Here is a 22,546-nt window from a genome sequence, read left to right as displayed (position 1 = left end):
CATTAGGGTTCCTTGAACTACCATTATTTATCCGGTGCTTGAGAAATTAAGCCACATGGACCAATGAAGAGGCAGAGGCCCTGCAGTGTACGTGTATAACATAACTATTGCCGGAGAAAAAGAAATGAAATTGCCTACAGCTGGAACATTTTCATGTGGTTAGTAAATTGCAGTATCCACTCGATAGATATAATTAGGCGGTGTTTGGACAGAACATTTCAAAAAAATTATCATATAAGAACACACACAAACAAACAGACCAAATATTTGCATTTAAATTGTATTGGCGATTCTTTTAGTTATTTAGAAAAGATAAAGAGATGGAAGAATTAATGATTACTCCTGCAGCATGCATTTATGATACGCTATAGACCATAAAGCACAAATGGTTACCATTTGTTATAGTATCATGATATCCTAGCTAGGCTCTTGAAATCTTAATCTCGTTTTTAAATTAAATAGATCATATTTTAACATTTTAATATGATTCCTTAAAAACCACTAATTTGGTCCAACTAAAGACTTTTAGCACCTGATTTTGTGTTAGCTACTAACATTTTTAAGTTTCCATACTTGTATAGTCTACGTCATCATTCATCCCTTCAAATCAAATTCTTCTGTTCTCGATCTCTTTCAAAATTAAGGACATTAATTTCCAAAATCTTTTGAAGGGGTACAGTAATTATACAAGTGCCTGCAGGCAGCTAAATTGCATTAAAACTTTAATATACTCTTTTTAATCATTGACATATAAATAGTAAAAGATTATGGTAATATTATTCGACAAGGAAAGACTATATGGGCCCCCCTAAAGGAAAACATGTGCCTCCGCCACTGTGTGCGTAAGGAAAATGTAACGATGAAATCAAGTACCAGATAATGTTAAAAGGCAAATAATTAAGGAGATCTTTCTACCTGGAAACATCGGTTGAGAAAATCATATATAGGCCAATTCCCCTGCTTTACTCTCAATTCAGATTAATTATTCCAGTACTGCTCGATATTACCATTTCTCATCTGGCTCAAGCTCCATGTAAATAAATTTAATGTACCTATATTATTTCATATCATTCCAAGTTACTCAACTTTTCCGCGTCATTTCTAGTTCAGAATTAATGTTTCTTTAACCGTATTCAGTACGTACTCGATCGTGTCTCCAAGTGGCTTGAGAAAGGTAAAGAGTTTACTAGTCTTATCCATCCATGAAGAGCACAAGAGGCATCAATAGACTAAGTCTTCTCATGTTCCAATTATTGCACACACGTACATTTGGTCGCGTGGAATTACGCTCACATCATCAAGTAATGTTGAATTGTGAAGGTGTGTTAAAAAATAATAAAGCTGCTTTTAATAAGTTTGTTGCAGTCTCTTGTCGGAAGGAGTTATAAGTCAGAATCTGCATTCAATACGTTGGGAATTCCACCCCAAATTCTAGTTGGACCACCGACAAAGGCCATGGGGAAATTTCCAAAACGATTCAGGGAAACCATACGGTTGGAAAATCTGCATTTCCATGAGGATTCAAAAAGAAGACCAGAGTTTCGTGAGAATTACGTCGGGAATTATTATACCTCGACTCCCAGTCCACAAGTCTGTCCCCACCCCTTGGATATAGCTTTCTTATTAAAGTGTACGTCCCGAGTAATATATGGACATATATACCAATCAACCCTTTTGCCATTCAATCATACAGTACTGCTTGCAAACAATGGCACCCTCTGTTTCCATTTCCATTGTGGTCTTAGCATGGGCTACTTGTATCTTGTTGTACGGAACGTATTTGGAGGACAGTGGAGCTCAGTTTGTGGGAGCATCTGAATCATCACCACTACAGCTGGAAGCAAAGGCTCTTCTGGAGAGTGGATGGTGGAGTTATTACAGCAACGATACCTCAACTCGTTGCAAATGGAGCGGTATTACTTGCAATGCTGGTGGAAGCGTCACCGAGATTGACATGAGTTATCATCAGCTCAATGGAGATAAGTTAAAACTCAACTTCTTATCTTCCTTACCTAATTTAGTCAGCCTTCTTCTTGCTGAAAATAGTCTTCAAGGGAGCATCCCTTCATCTCTGTGGCTCTTAACAAATCTCACTCATCTAGATTTGTCTCATAACCAATTCAAGGGTTCCATCCCCCAAAAATTAGGAAATCTGAGGAATCTCAATGTATTACATCTAGGTGGAAACAATTTCAATGGACCAATCCCTTCATCTCTTTGTCTCTTAACCAACCTTACTCATCTGGATCTATCTGGTAACTATTTCAATGGTTCCATCCCCAAAAATTTAGGGAATTTGAGGAATCTCGAAGAATTAAGTCTAGGTGGAAACAACTTCAGTACTGGACCGATCCCTTCATCTCTTTGGCTCTTAACCAATCTCACCTATCTGGATATGAGTTCTAATCAAATCAATGGTTTTATAGCGTCTGAAATAGGGATGCTAAAGAATCTTGCCTTTTTGGGCCTAAATGGTAACATGCTGGTTGGTCAAATCCCTTCTACTCTATGCCATTTAACTCATTTGAGATATTTGTATCTTAGAATCAATCAAATCAATGGTTCCATTCCCCCAGAACTAGGCAATATGGAGAATCTGACTTACTTGTTCCTTGAGAGTAATAGTCTCAGTGGTCAAATCCCTTCTACTTTGGGCCATTTAACTAATTTAAAAAATTTGTGCCTTAGTAACAATCGAATCGATGGTTTCATTCCCTCAGAAATAGGCAATATGGAGAATTTGACTTACTTGCACCTCGAGAATAACAGCCTTAGTGGTCAAATTCCTTCTACTCTGGGCCATTTAAGTAGTTTGCATTCTTTGGACCTTTCAGGCAATCAAATCAATGGTTCCATACCATCAGAAATGGGAATGCTAAACAATTTGGCCTACTTGGACCTAAGCAATAACAAGCTCATTGGTCCAATCCCTTCGACTCTGGGCCATTTAAGTATTTTGAATTCTTTGGACCTTTCAAGCAATCAAATCAATGGTTCCATACCATCAGAAATGGGGATGTTGAAGAACTTGTTCAAAATGGACCTTTCCAGAAATCAAATCAGTGGTCCAATCCCTTCAACTATAGGCAATTTAACTGGTTTGCATGCTTTGATGCTTAGTGCAAATCAAATCAATTGTTCCATCCCGGTTGAAATGGAGAATTTGAAGAATTTGGATTTTTTGTTTCTCGATCAAAATAATCTCACCGGCAATCTTCCCTTTTTTTTGCCTTATAGTATGAGTCACAATTTGTCATATAATTCGTTCAATTGTGCAATTCCATGTGAATATTATTATAATGCTTCTTCACATTATGCATACGACATGTTAATTGGCAACAAGGATTCATGCAATGGTAGCTTCAAGGTTTTCGCTCCTTGCCCTGAGTTTTCCCCGACTACTAACAAATCAAGAATAACCAAACTAGAAATTTTGGTTCCAATCGCCATTTATCTTGGATTCATAGTTCTTGGCGGCTTTCTTCACTCGAGATGCAAGGTTAAGAAGACCCAGTCTAACTCAAAAGAAACAAAGAATGGGAACTTGTTCTCGATATGGAATTACGATGGACATATTGCATATGAAGATATCATTGAAGCAACCGAGGACTTTGACATAAAATATTGTATTGGAACAGGTGGTTATGGCAGCGTTTACAAAGCAAAATTACCTGGTGGCAAAGTGATTGCCTTGAAGAAACTTCATCAGTTGGAGGCTGAGAATCCAACTTTTGATATGAGTTTTAAGAATGAGGTAAAAGTGTTAACAGAAATTCGGCATCGAAACATTATAAAACTTCATGGGTTCTGTTTACATAAACGATGCATGTTTTTGGTTTATGAGTATATGGAAAGGGGAAGCCTATTTTATGTCCTGAGCAATGACGTTGAAGCTATAGAATTGGATTGGAGCAAGAGGGTGACCATCATCAAAGGCACCGCCCATGCCTTATCTTACATGCATCATGAATGCATTCCAACAATTGTTCATCGAGATATAACAAGCAACAATATTTTATTGAACTCGAAACTAGAGGCTTTTGTCTCTGACTTTGGCACTGCTAAACTCCTTGATCCTGATTCCTCCAATCAAACATTAGTTGCGGGCACTTACGGTTATATTGCTCCAGGTGAACAATTCTTTTGTTGCTATAATTTATATGTTTATTTATTTATTTTTCTCAGTCCTGCCTATTATTTTAAAACATTGAACTCGACAAGTGGAATAAATGATTTTCCTAATATTTAGGATTGCCTTATCATTTACTATTTGAATCAATTCATGCATGATTGCAAACAACCACTTTCACTATATAATTTTAATGCAATGGAAAGTTTTGACCAACTTCACTGTATTAAAAATTAAAAATTAAAAATTAAAAAAAGAAAAAAAAGAAAAAAAAGAAGAAAGGTTTCTACATTTTTTTTAATTTTTTAATTTTTTAATTTTTTAATTTTTTTTTTTTTTTATGTAGAGTTGGCCTATACAATGAAAGTTACTGAAAAATGCGACGTTTATAGCTTTGGAGTGGTGGCATTGGAAATATTAATGGGAAGACATCCAACGGAACTCTTAACTTCATTAGCATCACCGTCTTCTCAAAACGTGATGTTACATGAAATATTAGACCAACGTTTGCCACCTCCAACTTATCTAGTTGCACAGGATATTTTTCTTGTCGCTGCAATAGCATTTGCATGTCTACAGATCAAACCAAAGTCTCGGCCTACAATGAAATACGTGTCTCAAGAATTTCTTTTTCGAAAGAAGCCAATAGCCAAGCCTTTACATGCATTTTCACTATGGCAGCTAAGGAACCAAGAAATATATATGGCTGGATCAGGGGATGAAACTCAATTATGAAGTGCTTGATGTTAGGTTGAGTATCATATTGTTTGATGAACTTGTACGAATAAAAAATGTTGTGTACTCTTTTCATTTCTTCTTTCTGAACCATACATTTTGCACTAATAGATTCGCATGGAGATCACCGACCGCACTAGAACGTATGCAGGCTGAAGTAATAAATCAACGGCTTAAAATAAGAAAAGAAAACAAATAGTTACACTCGGCAATCAAACAGGGTATTAGATGTTTTAAAATCTCGATATATAACTGGCTTTTCAGCTTGCTCATGAAGAAAGGCAAGACCCTTTGCAGCACCAACTGCAATTTTCATTCTGGTGGACCAATGAAGAGGCAGAGGCCCTGCAGTGTGTAACATAATTATCACCGGAGAAAAAGAAATGAAATTGCCTTCAGAAGAAAATAAATCAACGGCTTAAAAAGGGTATTGGGGTTGATATTAGGAATTGAAGGTGCAGCAAATTCCCATTCAACAAGTGAAAAAATATGGTGGTTGATGTGCATGTATGTACCTTTCTCTGCCTTTGGGTAAGATCAATTGTTGGTGCTTGTGCTTAAGAATAAGTAGACAACAAAAAAGCCTCAAGGCTGGGAACTACTACTGAGTACTGATTAAACATACTCTGGGCTGCATAACCAAAAGTTCCCATCACTCGGGTTCGGGTAGATACATGAGTTTTATCTCCCTCTAGACCATCTCTAGTATTGTCAAATTTTAGTTCGTTGTTTCCCCCCCCCCCCCCCCCTCATATGATAGGGTTGAACCTTGATCCCGTCTTCTGCATGGGCTGGGTTACAAAAAACAGCAATCCCCGTGACCTCACTCAAAGTTGGAGATGAAGTTATACTGAGATTACAGGGAGGGGCACGTCATACAGGAATAGAAATTCAAGAATTCATTGTGGAGAACTGAGTGAGCAAGATCGCATATTCTCTGGCTGTGATGTAAACAGAGATTGATCCAAAGTCAATTCTTTGGTCTAAACTTTGACTTTCAGTCTTACAGAGAATAATGTTGCGGCATTCCAATGTAACCGTGAAATCATTCAAGGACGAAGAAATTGCATGAGTATATTATTTTTAATCATATTGTTCTCCATACCATTTTTCTACTTGCTTTCCAATGTTTAATAAGCCCTGATTTGAATTGCAAGTTTTGCAGCTAGTCCAGTGACTATTGAAAAAACTATTGAAAATGCTGTGTAATTTTTTTTTACAGCACCTAAACCAAATCCATTTCCCAAATGATCCCGTGAAAATATTGTGAGACAATTCCAGGAAAATTCTGCAATTCGACTGATGCAAAGGAACGAGAATTATTAAATTTGTCCAAACCAAACCTTGACTTTCAGTCCTTATGTCTCCACACACTCGCAATCCGTCTGTAACTTTCTCATGGAAATGTCCTAAGTCGTGTGAACATAACAATCAACCCTTTGCCATTGCCCTATCTATCATACTCAAAAGGAAATTTCCAAGATGGTTTCAGGGAAGGAGCATACGTGTGGAAAATTTGCAGTTCCATAGGATTTGAAAGGACAAGAATTTCACTGTGTTTGCCTCATATGGGACCCTGACAATTAATCGTGGCTAATAGTCAAGTCATCCAACGACCATGCAAGTGGGAGGAAATTTCCAAGATGGTTTCAGAGAAAGCATACGGGTGGAAAATTTGCAGTTCCATAGGATTCGAAAAGAGAAGAAGTTCGTGAGAATCACGTTGGAAGTCATTCATTCAACGTCAACACAAAATAATTGGTCTGAAATTGAATCTCAACTTCTCTTCCTTCCCTAATTTAGTCCACCTTAATCTGTTTCGTAATAATTTTCAGGAGAAGATTCCACTTGAGATAGGTACTCTATTGAAATTCACTCATCTTGATTTGTCCAACAATAATCTTCAAGGGAATATTCCACTTGAGATAGGTATTCTATCGAGACTCACCCACCTTCATTTGTCCTGTAATAACTTGACAGGTGAGTTGCCTCTTTCACTTACAAACCTCACCCAATTAGTGAGATTTGACATTTCTTTTAATCTAATCAATGGTTTCATCCCTGAAAGATTAGGAAACTTGGTTGAGTTTCATTTGAATGGAAATAACTTCATTGGACCAGTCCCTTCATCTTTATGTCTCTTAAACAATCTCACTCATCTAGATATGTCTACAAATTATCTCAATGGTTCCGTGATTTCCATCCTTGAAAAGTTGGGATATCTGAAAAATCTTGTTGAATTACATTTGAGTGAAAACACCTTCACTGGACCCATCCCTCAATCTCTTCGGCTTTTAACTAATCTTTATAGAATTAGATTTATAATTTAAATATTAGAGATTATATGTTATTGTTAAAGATAATATATTATCATTAGAAGTAGTTTATTTCTGTTAGTTTTTTATATCTATTATGTTTTGTAATTCTCTACTTAAAGAGACCAAGTTTATTAATAGAAGTAAACAAAGATTAATATTATTCAGCCTTGAGTTGATTTGGAAGGCATTAGGTTCCTTGAACTACCATTATTTATCCGGTGCTTGAGAAATTAAGCCACATGGACCAATGAAGAGGCAGAGGCCCTGCAGTGTACGTGTATAACATAACTATTGCCGGAGAAAAAGAAATGAAATTGCCTACAGCTGGAACATTTTCATGTGGTTACTAAATTGCAGTATCCACTCAATAGATATAATTAGGCGGTGTTTGGACAGAACATTTCAAAAAAATTATCATATAAGAACACACACAAACAAACAGACCAAATATTTGCATTTAAATTGTATTGGCGATTCTTTTAGTTATTACTTATTTAGAAAAGATAAAGAGATGGAAGAATGACAACTCCTGCAGCATTTTTAACATTTTAATATTTGGTAACAAATATTGATCAGGTAAAAAATTGTGAAACATTTAATTTAAGAATAATAATAATAAAAATTTTAAGACTAATAAATTAACATAAGAGTTGTAATCCACTTCCCACTCCGTTGATCGAATAGGACCTTTAGCTGTAATAAAACCCACAATCTGCGGAAAACGCAATTTCACTATTTTTTTTTTTTCTAATCAAATGCGGAAAAAGGTTATTAGGGAAAGAAAAATGGTTATGGTGTTTTTACCAAGAATACAAAATGGGTATCAAAGAGATAATACAGTGGTTTTCAAACACTAGTTTTGGGCGACCGGTAAAGATGGTTATGGTGGTAGGGAGAAGCATGCAGAGCATTTGGTATGGAGAGACTCATGGTTGGTTATCTATTCCTTGATAACCCCGTCTGAATTCTAATGTCATTCCTAGCATTTGGGTTATGACCCCATACGCTCTACTTGCATGGCCTGAAAGTAGGATGAAGAAGAAGCCATGTCCTTGAGGTTGGACAGAGGCATTAGTGCTTCAACAACTTCACTCATCAGAGGTCTGGCTTTAGGGTCGCGGCTAAGGCAGTGGGCAGCTAACTGAAGTGCTTTCTGAGCGCCTTTGATTTAGTATTAGGCATTGGTGCTTCGGATAGATTCCTTAAAAACCACTAATTTGGTCCAACTAAAGACTTTTAGCACCTGATTTTGTGTTAGCTACTAACATTTTTAAGTTTCCATACTTGTATAGTCTACGTCATCATTCATCCCTTCAAATCAACTTCTTCTGTTCTCGATCTCTTTCAAAATTAAGGACATTAATTTCCAAAATCTTTTGAAGGGGTACAGTAATTATACAAGTGCCTGCAGGCAGCTAAATTGCATTGAAACTTTAATATACTCTTTTTAATCATTGACATATAAATAGTAAAAAATTATGGTAATATTATTCGACAAGGAAAGACTATATGGGCCCCCCTAAAGGAAAACATGTGCCTCCGCCACTGTGTGCGTAAGGAAAATGTAACGATGAAATCAAGTACCAGATAATGTTAAAAGGCAAATAATTAAGGAGATCTTTCTACCTGGAAACATCGGTTGAGAAAATCATATATAGGCCAATTCCCCTGCTTTACTCTCAATTCAGATTAATTATTCCAGTACTGCTCGATATTACCATTTCTCATCTGGCTCAAGCTCCATGTAAATAAATTTAATGTACCTATATTATTTCATATCATTCCAAGTTACTCTACTTTTCCGCGTCATTTCTAGTTCAGAATTAATGTTTCTTTAACCGTATTCAGTACGTACTCGATCGTGTCTCCAAGTGGCTTGAGAAAGGTAAAGAGTTTACTAGTCTTATCCATCCATGAAGAGCACAAGAGGCATCAATAGACTAAGTCTTCTCATGTTCCAATTATTGCACACACGTACATTTGGTCGCGTGGAATTACGCTCACATCATCAAGTAATGTTGAATTGTGAAGGTGTGTTAAAAAATAATAAAGCTGCTTTTAATAAGTTTGTTGCAGTCTCTTGTCGGAAGGAGTTATAAGTCAGAATCTGCATTCAATACGTTGGGAATTCCACCCCAAATTCTAGTTGGACCACCGACAAAGGCCATGGGGAAATTTCCAAAACGATTCAGGGAAACCATACGGTTGGAAAATCTGCATTTCCATGAGGATTCAAAAAGAAGACCAGAGTTTCGTGAGAATTACGTCGGGAATTATTATACCACGACTCCCAGTCCACAAGTCTGTCCCCACCCCTCGGATATAGCTTTCTTATTAAAGTGTACGTCCCGAGTAATATATGGACATATATACCAATCAACCCTTTTGCCATTCAATCATACAGTACTGCTTGCAAACAATGGCACCCTCTGTTTCCATTTCCATTGTGGTCTTAGCATGGGCTACTTGTATCTTGTTGTACGGAACGTATTTGGAGGACAGTGGAGCTCAGTTTGTGGGAGCATCTGAATCATCACCACTACAACTGGAAGCAAAGGCTCTTCTGGAGAGTGGATGGTGGAGTTATTACAGCAGCGATACTTCAACTCGTTGCAAATGGAGCGGTATTACTTGCAATGCTGGTGAAAGCGTCACCGAGATTGACATGAGTTATCGTCAGCTCAATGGAGATAAGTACTTAAAACTCAACTTCTTATCTTCCTTACCTAATTTAGTCAGCCTTGTTCTTCTTGGAATTGGTCTTCAAGGGAGCATCCCTTCATCTCTGTGGCTCTTAACAAATCTCACTCATCTGGATCTGTCTTATAACCAATTCAATGGTTCCATCCCCAAAAAATTAGGAAATCTGAGGAATCTCAATGTATTATTTCTAGGTGGAAACAACTTCAATGGACCAATCCCTTCATCTCTTTGTCTCTTAACCAACCTTACTCATCTGGATCTATCTTATAACCATTTCAATGGTTCCATCCCCAAAAATTTAGGGAATTTGAGGAATCTCGAAGAATTAAGTCTAGGTAGAAACAACTTCAGTACTGGACCGATCCCTTCATCTCTTTGGCTCTTAACCAATCTCACCGTTCTGGATATGAGTTCTAATCAAATCAATGGTTTTATAGCGTCTGAAATAGGGATGCTAAAGAATCTTGCCTTTTTGGACCTAGCGGGTAACATGCTCGTTGGTCAAATCCCTTCTACTCTGGGCCATTTAACTCATTTGAATTATTTGTTCCTTAGTATCAATCAAATCAATGGTTCCATTGCCCCAGAACTAGGCAATATGGAGAATCTAACCTACTTGTCCCTTGGGAGTAATAATCTCAGTGGTCAAATCCCTTCTACTTTGGGCCATTTAACTCATCTGAAAGGTTTGTCCCTTTGGAATAATAGCCTTAGTGGTCAAATCCCTTCTACTTTGGGCAATTTAACTCATCTGGAAAGTTTGAACCTTAAAAATAACAGTCTTAGTGGTCAAATCCCTTCTACTCTGGGCCATTTAACTCAATTGAAATATTTGTCACTCAGTAGCAATCAAATCGATGGTTCCATTCCCCCAGAAATAGGCAATATGGAGAATTTGATTTACTTGCACCTTGAGAATAACAGCCTTAGTGGTCAAATCCCTTCTACTCTGGGCCATTTAACTCAATTGAAATATTTGTCACTCGGTAGCAATCAAATCGATGGTTCCATTCCCCCAGAAATAGGCAATATGGAGAATCTGGTTTACTTGAACCTCGAGAATAACTGTCTTAGTGGTCAAATCCCTTCCACTACGAGCCATTTAACTAATTTGACATCTTTGTTCCTCGGTAGCAATCGAATCAATGGTTCCATTCCCCCAGAAATAGGCAATATGGAGAATTTGATTTCCTTGCACCTCGAGAATAACAGCCTTAGTGGTCAAATACCTTCTACTCTGAGCCATTTAACTAATTTGGAATATTTATTCCTTAGTAACAATCGAATTGATGGTTCCATTCCCCCAGAAATAGGCAATATGGAGAATTTGATTTACTTGCACCTCGAGGATAACAGCCTTAATGGTTCTGTCCCAGGAGAAATAGGGAATTTGAAGAAGTTGGCCCATCTGATTCTCAAATCTAACAATTTCTGGGGTTCAATTACTCGGCTAACCAGTTGCTCTTCGTTGGAGCACTTGATATTGAGCAACAACTCCTTAAGTGGAAGCATTCCCTACCAGATCCGAGAGCTTTTTTTGTTGTCTACTATAAACCTTAGTCATAACTTTATCAGTGGGCAAATACCTTTTGAAGTTGGGGGTTTAGCATTTTTAGCGGTCTTGGATCTTAGCTATAATAATCTTTCTGGCAACATACCCCTTCCTTTCACTTCTGTAGCACATATCAACTTGTCATACAATTCTTTTGTGGGTCAAATACCAAGCGGTTATCAAAATCATACATCTGACTCATTAATTGGCAACAAGGACTTATGTGGTGACGTCGTGGGTTTTCCTCCTTGCCTTCCACTTTTCCCCCCTTCCCTTCCACTTTCCTCCCCAGCAAGTAACAAATCAATTGTACCCATAGGAAAAATCGTTGCACCCATCAGTATTTTCCTTGGATTCTTAGTCCTTGGGGGTTTTTGTTTATTCCTGTCTCAACGCATGATCAACAAAACCCAATCTATGTCAACACAGAGAAAGAACGGGAACTTGTTCTCGATATGGAATTATGATGGAAATATTGCATATGAAGATATCATTCAAGCAACCGATGATTTTGACATAAAATACTGTATTGGGACAGGTGGTTATGGTAGTGTTTACAAAGCAAAACTACCTAGTGGCAAGATAGTTGCCTTGAAAAAACTTCATCGCTTAGAAGCTGAGAATCCAACTTTTGATAAGAGTTTCAAGAACGAGATAAAGGTGTTAACAGAGATCAAGCATCGAAATATTATAAAGCTTTATGGATTTTGTTTACATAAACGATGTATGTTTTTGGTTTATGAGTACAAGGAAAGGGGAAGTCTGTTTTCTGTCCTAAACAATGACATTGAAGCTGTGGAATTAGATTGGAGCAAGAGGATAAACATCATCAAAGGCACAGCACACGCCTTATCTTACATGCATCATGAGTGCATCCCTGCAATTGTTCATCGAGATATATCAAGCAACAATATTCTATTGAACAATAAACTAGAGGCTTTTGTCTCTGACTTTGGCACAGCTAAATTTCTTAATCCAGATTCCTCTACTCAAACATTAGTTGCAGGCACTTATGGTTATATTGCTCCAGGTAAACCATTCTTTTCTTGCTATAATTGATATCTTTATTTATTTAACATTATCTATTATTCTAGAACATAAAACTAGTCATATATATATATGTAGAACAAATATCTTCCCCAATATTTGAGCTAGTAGGGTTACCCGTTACCTTGTCATTTACTATTTGAATCTATTCACGCATGATCGTAAACAACCACTTTCAATATGAAATTTTTATGCAATGGACAACTTCGTTTCATTGAAAAAAAAAAAAGAAAAAAAAAGGAAAGAAAGGTTTTTACATTTGTAATAGTTTTAATTTTTAATTTTTTTTTTTTATATGCAGAGTTGGCCTATACCATGAAAGTTACTGAAAAATGCGACATTTATAGCTTTGGAGTAGTGGCGTTGGAAATATTAATGGGAAGACATCCAACGGAACTCCTGACTTCATTATCATCATCATCTTTGCAAAACGTGATGCTACATGAAATATTAGACCAACGTCTGCCACCTCCAACTCATCTAGATGCACAGGATATTTTTCTTGTCGCCACAGTAGCATTTGCATGTCTACACACCAAACCAAAGTCTCGGCCTATAATGAAATGTGTGTCTCAAGAATTTCTTTCTCAAAAGAAGCCAATAGCCAAGCCTTTGCATGCATTTTCATTGTGGCAGCTAAAAAACCAAGAAATGCATATGGTCGGATCAGAGGATGAAGCTCAATTATGAAGTGCTGCTTGTTAGGTTGAGTATCATATAATATATTGTTTGATGAGCTTGTATAAATAAAAAATGTTATGTATGACAATTATAATGCTATAAAAATTATATAACTTTATTGGCTTTACCCTTCTTTTTTTTATCATGTTACAGACATGATACATATATATCATGTACCTGATTAAAAATAAAATAATAAATGCAATAAAGCAATATATATACAAAGAATTAATGTGCTTCAACAAAGATTTAAAGTGACTAAACATGCCAAAAATTACATCCGAATATAAGGATAGGCTTTAGAGTATCTTATCGATTCATTTATCCAACGTGATGATAACCTATTGCAGTCGAATGTTGAAGATTTCGCCATCAACATCGAATCAATAAAAAAGCATACAACCTAAAACTGAATTCTAAATTCCACATCTCCTAGGAAATAAAAAATAAAAAGAAGATAGAAAAAGCGCCCTGTTATTGCATTGCCCAAATGTCAATGCAATAACATTGTCAATCGAGGCCATATATCATGTCGAAACGACAATTTGCACCTTTTCATTTCTTCTGAACCATGCATGCATTTTGCAATAATAGCTTCACATGGAGAACCGACCGCACTAGAATGTATGCTTGTTGAAGTAATCAATCAATGGCTTAAATAGGGTGCTTAAAGTAAGATGAGAATTATTCACCACCTGTCCCGAAGATTAATTGAAGGTGCACCAAATTCACATTCAACGTAAGCAGGGAAAAGGAATTGTGGTAGCCTGAGTGTGTACCTTTCTCTGCCTTTGGCTAAGATCAATTTCTGGGAAATACTCCTGACTAAATTGTAATGCTCAAAATAGATTACAGACCACATAAGTGCGGCATAATTCATGATTCTCTCCAGGGCTTCTCCAATCTCCACCAATTATGTATCAAAAAGAAATACTCCATTATCCAAATCTGATGACAAAGCCAAAGCCAAACTGCCACCTATCAAACCCGCCCCCAAATTTCTTTGATTGCCAAGATTACTGCATCTTCTAAAAGATGGCATATTAAGAAAAGAATACAAAATGGGTATCAAAGAGATAATACAGTGCTCAATGTTACGGTTTTCAAACACTAGGTTTGGGTGACCGGTAAAGATGGTTATGGTGGTATGGAGAAGCATGCAGAGCATTTGGTATGGAGAGACTCCTGGTTGGTTGTCTATTCCTTGATAACCCCGTCTGAATTCTAATGCCATTTCTAGCATTTGGGTATGACCCCATACGCTCTGCTTGCATAGCCTGAAAGTAGGATGAAGAAGAAGCCATGTCCTTGAGGTCGGGCAGAGGTATTAGTACTTCAACAACTTCACTCATCAGAGGTCTGGCTTTAGGGTCGCGGCTAAGGCAGTGGGCAGCTAACTGAAGTGCTTTCTGAGCGCCTTTGATTGAGAACCGACCTTCAAGCCGAGGATCTAGAAGTCGATAGAACCTTCGCCTCTCTGCAAGATGTGGCCGTGCCCATTCAACTAAGTTATGCTCCCCATTTGGTTGGTTTTTGTCCATGGATCTTCGGCCCGTCAACATTTCAAGCAAAACCACTCCAAAGCTGTAGACATCACTCTTTGATGTAAGATGTCCTAGACAAGATAGATAGTATTAGGCATTGGTGCTTCAGATAGATTCCTTAAAAACCACTAATTAGGTCCAACTAAAGACTTTTAGCACTTGATTTAGTGTTAGCTACTAACATTTTTATGTATCCATACTTGTATAGTCTACGTCATCATTCATCCCTTCAAATCAAATTCTTCTGTTCTCGATCTCTTTCAAAATTAAGGACATTAATTTCCAAAATCTTTTGAAGGTACAGTAATTATACAAGTGGCAGGCAGCTAAATTGCATTAAAACTTTAATACACTCTTTTTAATCATTGAGAATGTGTGCGCACCTATATACATATATATATATTGAAAGAAAATTGATTTTTATATGCATATACATATTGAAAAAAAAAAAATATTGAGTTTTACTTTTTTTAAGTGAATTAACATATAAATTGTACCAACTTTTGGTAATATCATTCCACAAGGAAAGACTATATGGGTCACCCAAAAGGAAAATGTCTGACTCCGCCACTAAGTGTGTAAGGAAAATGTAACGATGTTATCAAGTACCAGATTATGTTAAAAGGGAAAAAAGGAGATCTTTCTATATCGAAACATCGGTTGAAAAAATCAAAGGCGGATTCCTGGATCACCTGTAAGAATTTGACCTAGGACAATGAATGCTAATCTAGTAGCAGCACATAATCATATTAAAAAAAATAAAATTATATGACATAATGCAGAAAAATATGATAAACACAATTTAACCATACTAACCTGTCATCACGTACTCGGGGGCTGCATAACCATAAGTTCCCATCACTCGGGTAGATACATGAGTTTTATCTCCCTCTGGACCATCTTTGGCAAGTCCAAAATCAGAAAGCTTTGCATTGTAGTCCTGGAATAGCAAGATCTAGGTAATGTGTATGAACAAACATATATATTTTTCGCATAATTTGAAGCACAAATGGAACTATTTAAAATAAGAAAAGAAAACAAATAGCTACACACCGCATCTAACAGGATATTAGATGTTTTAAAGTCTCGATATATAACTGGCTTTTCAGCTTCCTCGTGAAGAAAGGCAAGACCCTTTGCAGCACCAAGTGCAATTTTCATTCTGGTGGACCAAGGAAGAGGCAGAGGCCCTGCAGTGTATAACATAATTATTACCAGAGAAAAGAAATGAAATTGCCTACTGGAACATTTTCATGTGGTTACTAAATTGCACTATCCACTCAATAGATATAATTAGGTGGTGTTTGGACAGTATTTTCCACACAAATTATCATTACGAATATGATAATATATGAAGTATTATTTCCCTAAATCTTCATTCATTGAACTGTTGAAGACAAATGATAGGGAATAACATTCTATCCCCGGGCTCTCTTGGAGAAAGAACACACATACAGACCAAATATGACTTTAAATTACATTACACGCGAGCACACACACACTAATGCCTTAAAAATCGTATACATCAATTCATTGCTTTTCCATACACATTTTATATGTTAAATTTTTTTTCTTTCCCACAGGAAGGCACTGAAACTTGAAGCTTCAAGTCAAGAACAGCTTCAAACAACATTAACTCTCCAGGACCACTTACCAGGTAGCAAGGAAAAAAATAAAATCAAGTTATCAACAGGATCAGAAAGGACATGAATAAGTAAATGTCATCTTTTAAGGGAAAAACACCGGATTACATCATTAGCCAATTTTTAAAAAATAGAATAAAAACCATGAAATTCTCCTTTGAAATTCCATTCAGCAAATCCAGACATCCGATAGTTATCTTTAAAAAATTTATACTTTAACAATAGAAAGACCATAAAGTTAAACACATGCAAGGAGGATAGGAAATTCCAGAATGTGAACCAAAATCCATACTTCTAAAAAGGTGATTCTCCAAGCTTCCTCGGGGCATAAACTCATAGACAAGTAACCTCTGATCATCCTCAATGCAATAACCAATTAATTTAACCAAATTAGGGTGGAGGAGGTCACCAAGATAATTAACTTCAGCCTGCCATGTGGAAAGGAAACAAAAGTACCTATGAGTCACAGAAGTGAAAGCAGCTCCAATCTCAACTTAATAATTAGAGCAAGCAAAAGAAATTAAATTGGTAATTAATTCTCTTACCAGCCATTCTTTATGACCTTGAAGTCCATCGTGGTTGAGGGTCTTTACTGCAACTGTAAGCCCTGTTCCAGGTTTCACTGGGGCAGTTCCATTTTCATTGATCCAACCCTTGAATACACAACCAAACCCACCCTCTCCAAGAAGACTCTCAGGTCTAAAACTCCTCGTTGCTGACTTAAGCTCATTAAAAGTGAATTTTCGAAGTTGAGAAGCAACTTTCAATTCCTCACTTATGTTGGGAGTGGACAGAATACTTTCTGCATTGCTAGTTGTTGAAGATGACACAACTGGAGCAACTGGTTGGTCTCGGCTTGAATCATTTGTAGATTTACTTTCACCTGATTCACACAAAAATCACACAATCATCAAACCAAATTCAACTATAACCAGCAAAGCCATATATAAAAGCATCTGCAGTTCCTCATATAGGCTCGAAGAATAAACAAGGAGACCTGCCTCTATATGCACACATATATATGTATAGGTAGTTATGTACTGTAAATGGAACCTATATTGACCTATTTTTAAGGTAAACCACCAACATTGTGGAGTTATAAACAACACACAAAGCATGACTAGCAGCCTGATCACGGATATTAGGTCCAACTAAATCTTTCAAAAGCTAAATAACAGGTTTTAGGTTCAACTATATTAAAAACCAGATTAATTAAACATATCAAAGGATCAAAGTGAAGCCAAATTTTACTTCACAATAATTAAGAAGTTATTTAATCCATCAAATCCCATAAAGCAGGGCAAGGCTTTGTTAAATCTCGTACTTTGCTCACGGTTTGGTTGTTTTCACCATGTGCATCTGAATTTATGATCATATCATTCTAAAATTCAATTACCACCAAAGATGATCATACATTGGGATGTTTACATATCTATAACTAGTTTCTTTCTTTTTCTGATCAGTAACACATAATTAGAGCCCAATGATAGAACACTTGCCACCCAACACAAGCATGTTAAACACTTGCCAACACTTCAGAACTGTTCACATGGGTCAGCAATATGTAAGAATGTTCGACACAATCAGATAAAAAGTTATCACTTTCTTAAATATCTAAATATGTGAGATGGATTAAGGCCCAAGCAATATAATTTACAATTGATTACAGGCACCACTCTTTTGCTTGACTACTGACAACAACTGCTGATAATTCTTTCCACAAAAACTGATAGAGATATATTATATATGAAGTATACTAAAAAACAAGCATGTTACAGCTCTATATCTAGGATTCTTGGGAGAAGTCATCAACCCAGCATGGTAGTTGAAGCTAAAACAGATCAAAGTTTGGGATTATGGCCAAACATGCTAGTATACATTTGACAGTTTCAGCATCTTGTAATATGTTTAATGGCAGTGTTAGCCAATGACCTATATAAACCATACTTTCGTTAATTGATCCAAATCGATACATTTTCTCGTACCAATAGTTAAGACAGATAATGGGCTAGAAAACATGGGCCATTACATTCTAACCAATTATATTTTCTTTAAAAAAGAGATGGCGAAAAAAATCATAAACACGAACAACTCCATGTGGATGACTCTTTGTAAGTTCCTAGCGCTTCTTGATTAAGTAAGAAACAACAAACCAACAACCATCAACTAATCATTTCTCAGAGATGAAAAAAAAAAACACAATGAGTTCATATTTTTGTAAGTTCCTAGCCCTTCTTAATTTAGTAAGATATCACCAAACTTGCAAGTATCTACTAGCTATATTAATGGCATCAACCAACAGTATTAACAGAAAAAAGGTAATTGTGCACTTAATAAAGTCAGTATCCATCGGCCAGCAAATGGAAAATGATCATGACATGATAGGTTCTCATAGGAAAAAATTTAGTACATTACAAATGGGTATCAATATCCTAAATGTGCATAACATAATATGCACGTCAAAGAAAATAACAGAATCAAACATAATATACACTTCAATATCTACAGGCACCAAAAAAGGCCTTTAATATGATCATAACAAACTATAGTGAAAGATCAACCAATTCTCTAACTACGTAAACCAGATAACAAGACTGACATTGTAAGGAAACAGAGTAGACATAAAATAATGGTTTAGAAACAAATAAAATTATACCGTATTGCGTGCTAGTACCACTTATAGAGCTATCCACGCTGGACCTTGAAGACATGCAGCTCCCAATGAACCTAAACTTAATCCAACATCCTGTCCCCTCAGCTTCTCCATCTTTCTTCTTCCTTCCCTTCGATTTTTCCACGTCCCAAGCCCCAACCTCAATAGCATCAGGACCTAATCCCATCTCTCAAATCCCTAAGCTAACTCCCATATCTCAGAAGCATCACATTCCACCAATCACCACCACTCAAAGCTGGTTTAGCATATTCCTCCATACCCAAGAACATCAAAATGCCCCAAATAACACTCACAATCAAAACCCACACAGAAAGAAAAACCAATCGAACAATCAAAATTCAACAACATCCGTTAGAGCAGACCCAACTCTTAATTAGGAGAACCCAAAATGACTCAAACACAAATGACAAGAAAACAGGTTTGGAATGCTAGAATGCCTCAAATGGGCGAGACCCAGATCACAAAATGTACATGCAAGACCAAATAAAAACACCACCTGGAGTAATCAGTAGCTGTAACAGACAGGAATACCTCAATTGAGAGCTATGAAGACCTAGAAATCAGATATTAGGAGCTGAACAGCTTAGACTAAAAAAATGTACTATGCACTCCGACATTTCAGATTCTGTTTTAGCTCACCCAACACACACACATTCATTAAATCCCATACAGACATTCTACGATAGCGTCAAGGCTAAGCTACGAGAAACCAAAACAGGCATTGTGATTGTGCTTGTTTCTACACACACACACACAACACAACACATACACAGAGAGAGGCTTTAAAGTAATGGAAGAACAGAGAAAGAGAAACGTGCACTTTGCGTGAAAAGGAGTGAGGGAAGAGAGTGTGGTATGTTTGTTCGAGGGGAGAGTGAGACAGAAAGGGAAAGTGTAAAACAACAGGAAGTGAGCCTGGGGACTGTGAGAGAGATGCAGTTGGAATTTTGATGTCTGGTCGGCAGCTAAAGACAGGCCCAAGTCCCAAGGGACCGAGCAACCACTATGAGAAGAAATCCAAGGCCCAAAACCCCCCCACTCACACGAACCTTTTTTTTTTTTTTTTGTAATTTTTAATTTAAGGGTAATTTTATATGTTTATTAGATTTTACAAGAGTATAAGAAACATTTTACTTTTACTATCTAATTTAAATCAAAACTTAATGGTATGAATGTCATTGCAAACTTTTTACACTTGAATACCCGATATTAAAAGTTTTTAAAGTTTTGAAAAGTTATTGTAAAAACTATTAAAGTTCATGAATAAGTGAAGCTTTCTCAAAAAAGTACTGCAAATGGTACTTATGAACATTTCATTATTAGATTTTGTCCCTCTGTTTATATTTTGTCCGATAATTTATTAACGAGTCTTGTCAAGGCCTTTCAGAAGCCAGCCAATGTCCCATACACTATATTATTTAGAAAATGTTATGGATCAATAAGTTTTTTATATTTGGCTCATATTATCCTACAAATTTAATAGATTAAATTTCTGTGGTTCACCACTTACTTATATAAAATATACAAATTTAATGATTGATTTGTAAGATAAAATTGGACAAATATAAGAAAAATATTCACTCCTAGCTAGCATCTCTATTATTTATCATATTCACATAGACTTGATCCACGTCCATTGGGAAATGGATCCTCTCCATTTCAAAATCCATCAATTTCCTCCATTTTAAATGGTAATATTATCCAAAAGTTTTAATGATAGTAATGCATTAAATGCAATACTTTTTTTTTTTTTTTTTGACATGTCCACACAAGAGAGGGAGAGATGGATTTGAACTAGTAACATCTACTTCATGAAGCGTAGTTTACAGCCAATTAAGCTACCCTTTTGAGATAATGCAATACCCTTCAAAATATACTAAATAAAATAAATAGAGGGATTTTAAAATGGAGATGATCATTTTCCCTTCCATTAACACAGTTTTTTAAAAAAATTCATGTCGGCCCCACATCAAAATAACATTTACCAAAAAAAAAAATTTATCCTAATTTGTAAATCTCTCTTTACCTTCTATCCCAAATCGCACTAACTTTACACCCCAAAAAAATAATAATATAAAATTATAAAATAAAAATTATTAAAAAAAAAAGAAAAAAAGAAAAAAAAAAAAGAGGAAGATACGAATTTGGCCTTGAGTCAACTAGTATACATGGTCGTTAGGGTTTGTGGCCCAAAAAGAGCTAAAGAGAAAGGCTTTCTTCCAACAAAGATGCTCAGAAAGGCTTGCCTTTTTTTTAAAAGCCTGCTCAACTTGAATTCAAACCCAAAATTTAAAACACCCATGCACTTTTATTTGACCCGCTTCACTTGCTTTTGTTTTGGGTTTCATTTTGCAAACTGTATTCAATTTTTCAGTAGTTGTTTACCACGATTTGAAAGTAGAAAATGCAAGTTAAGGCCCACAAAATCATCTTCCTCATGTCTGTTTTGAGAAGATTTTTGGAGCCACCTGACTATCATTTGGTTTTTAATATATATATATATATATATATATATATATAAGGGACCACTTGTCATGTTATGATTGATATTGATATGGCACATTAACAAATTCTATCAACTTTTCTAACTGTAAAGACTTTTTTTTTTTTTTTTAATCTCATAGAGTGTTTAATCACTTTTTAATACTTAGAGAGTTATTTGACAAAACCTCAAACTACATAGAATAATTTTGCATTTATCCCAAAGTTCTAAGATGTTTGGCCTAAGAATTAAAGAAACACGATACCAAGTTAGGATGGAGCACACCACACTAAAAATACGGTTATGTGAAGATGTGGCCATCACTAAGTTTACCATATTTAGTGTACATTAAGTAACATTAGCTGGTTAGGGCGCATCCACGGTTATGGGTGTTGCTAAATCTTTTAAAGTTGGATCACACAACTCCATGCATATGAGATAGTAATAATATGTGAATTCATAATTAAGAAATGAACTGAGAAGCTTTTACTCTTCCAAAAATCATGATTTATTTTAAGTTTGGGAATGTTAATTAATTACTGAACTTTTCGCTCACTATTTGTTTTTCTCCTTTTCCCAGGAATTAAGCCTACCGATATGTTTAGGCTCTTTATAAGGGAGGATTACATTCACATATTTCTTATTAATATACTATATTACGACTTTAGTAAGTGCGCGCCTTAGGGCACATATGGAAAATTGCTGTGACTATTCTAATTATGTTATAGAAATTTTATGTTGTTCTTTGATCTGCCACTCTTTTTTTTTCCTGAGCAAATAACATTCACTAAAAATAAAAGCAATTTTCTTTCTTCTGCATGCTCACTTAAATGTTCTTTATATATTGGTGTTAATCCAAACATACCTTAGGGAAATGTGTATATTCTTGGTTCTGAATGTATAGAACAAGGAACTCCCCCCATCACAATGCCAATTTATTAATCAAAGTAATTTTTTTATTATTTTAACAGTTGACCAATCTCATAAGCATGTGCATTGCATTAAAAAATAAAAAATAAAAAAAATCTCAGACACTGT

The 22,546-nt window shown here is 36.0% G+C and overlaps 3 protein-coding genes across 20 annotated transcripts; 2 read left to right on the top strand and 1 right to left on the bottom strand.

Moving 5' to 3' along the window:
- The first annotated feature begins 1,685 nt into the window (after positions 1–1,685).
- On the top strand, positions 1,686–4,988 carry LOC132183197 (MDIS1-interacting receptor like kinase 2-like). Of its 18 annotated transcripts, none has more exons than XM_088516310.1 (4): positions 1,686–2,030; positions 2,394–3,106; positions 3,161–4,130; positions 4,476–4,988. In XM_088516310.1, exons 1-4 carry the CDS (start codon positions 1,709–1,711, stop codon positions 4,862–4,864), a joined length of 2,394 nt encoding a protein of 797 aa, XP_088372436.1. In that variant the 5' UTR covers positions 1,686–1,708; the 3' UTR covers positions 4,865–4,988. The 18 variants fall into 18 exon arrangements, with proteins under 18 accessions (XP_088372436.1, XP_088372434.1, XP_088372438.1 ...); XM_088516308.1 differs by having other exon boundaries at positions 1,686–2,106; positions 2,302–3,078; positions 3,298–4,130; XM_088516312.1 differs by having other exon boundaries at positions 1,686–2,126; positions 2,325–2,953; positions 3,323–4,130.
- A 4,550-nt stretch (positions 4,989–9,538) lies between these two features.
- On the top strand, positions 9,539–13,174 carry LOC132182181 (uncharacterized). Its single transcript, XM_088516296.1, has 4 exons — positions 9,539–10,076; positions 10,221–10,377; positions 10,666–12,467; positions 12,786–13,174. Exons 1-4 carry the CDS (start codon positions 9,542–9,544, stop codon positions 13,172–13,174), a joined length of 2,883 nt encoding a protein of 960 aa, XP_088372422.1. The 5' UTR covers positions 9,539–9,541.
- Positions 13,175–13,451: 277 nt separating this feature from the next.
- Positions 13,452–19,938, bottom strand: LOC132183248 (serine/threonine-protein kinase PBL34). The gene is made up of 6 exons (XM_059596651.2): positions 19,009–19,938; positions 16,898–17,235; positions 16,645–16,780; positions 15,763–15,899; positions 15,526–15,649; positions 13,452–14,780 (listed from the first exon to the last, which is right to left on the bottom strand). Exons 1-6 carry the CDS (start codon positions 19,190–19,192, stop codon positions 14,269–14,271), a joined length of 1,431 nt encoding a protein of 476 aa, XP_059452634.2. The 5' UTR covers positions 19,193–19,938; the 3' UTR covers positions 13,452–14,268.
- Positions 19,939–22,546: the final 2,608 nt, after the last annotated feature.

This window comes from Corylus avellana, chromosome 5 (genome assembly GCF_965113065.1).
Source record: "Corylus avellana chromosome 5, dhCorAvel1.hap1.2, whole genome shotgun sequence".
Taxonomy (NCBI): Eukaryota; Viridiplantae; Streptophyta; class Magnoliopsida; order Fagales; family Betulaceae; genus Corylus; species Corylus avellana.
The sequence above is the reverse complement of the archived record's forward strand: the minus strand, read 5'-3'. Positions and strand labels throughout refer to the sequence as shown.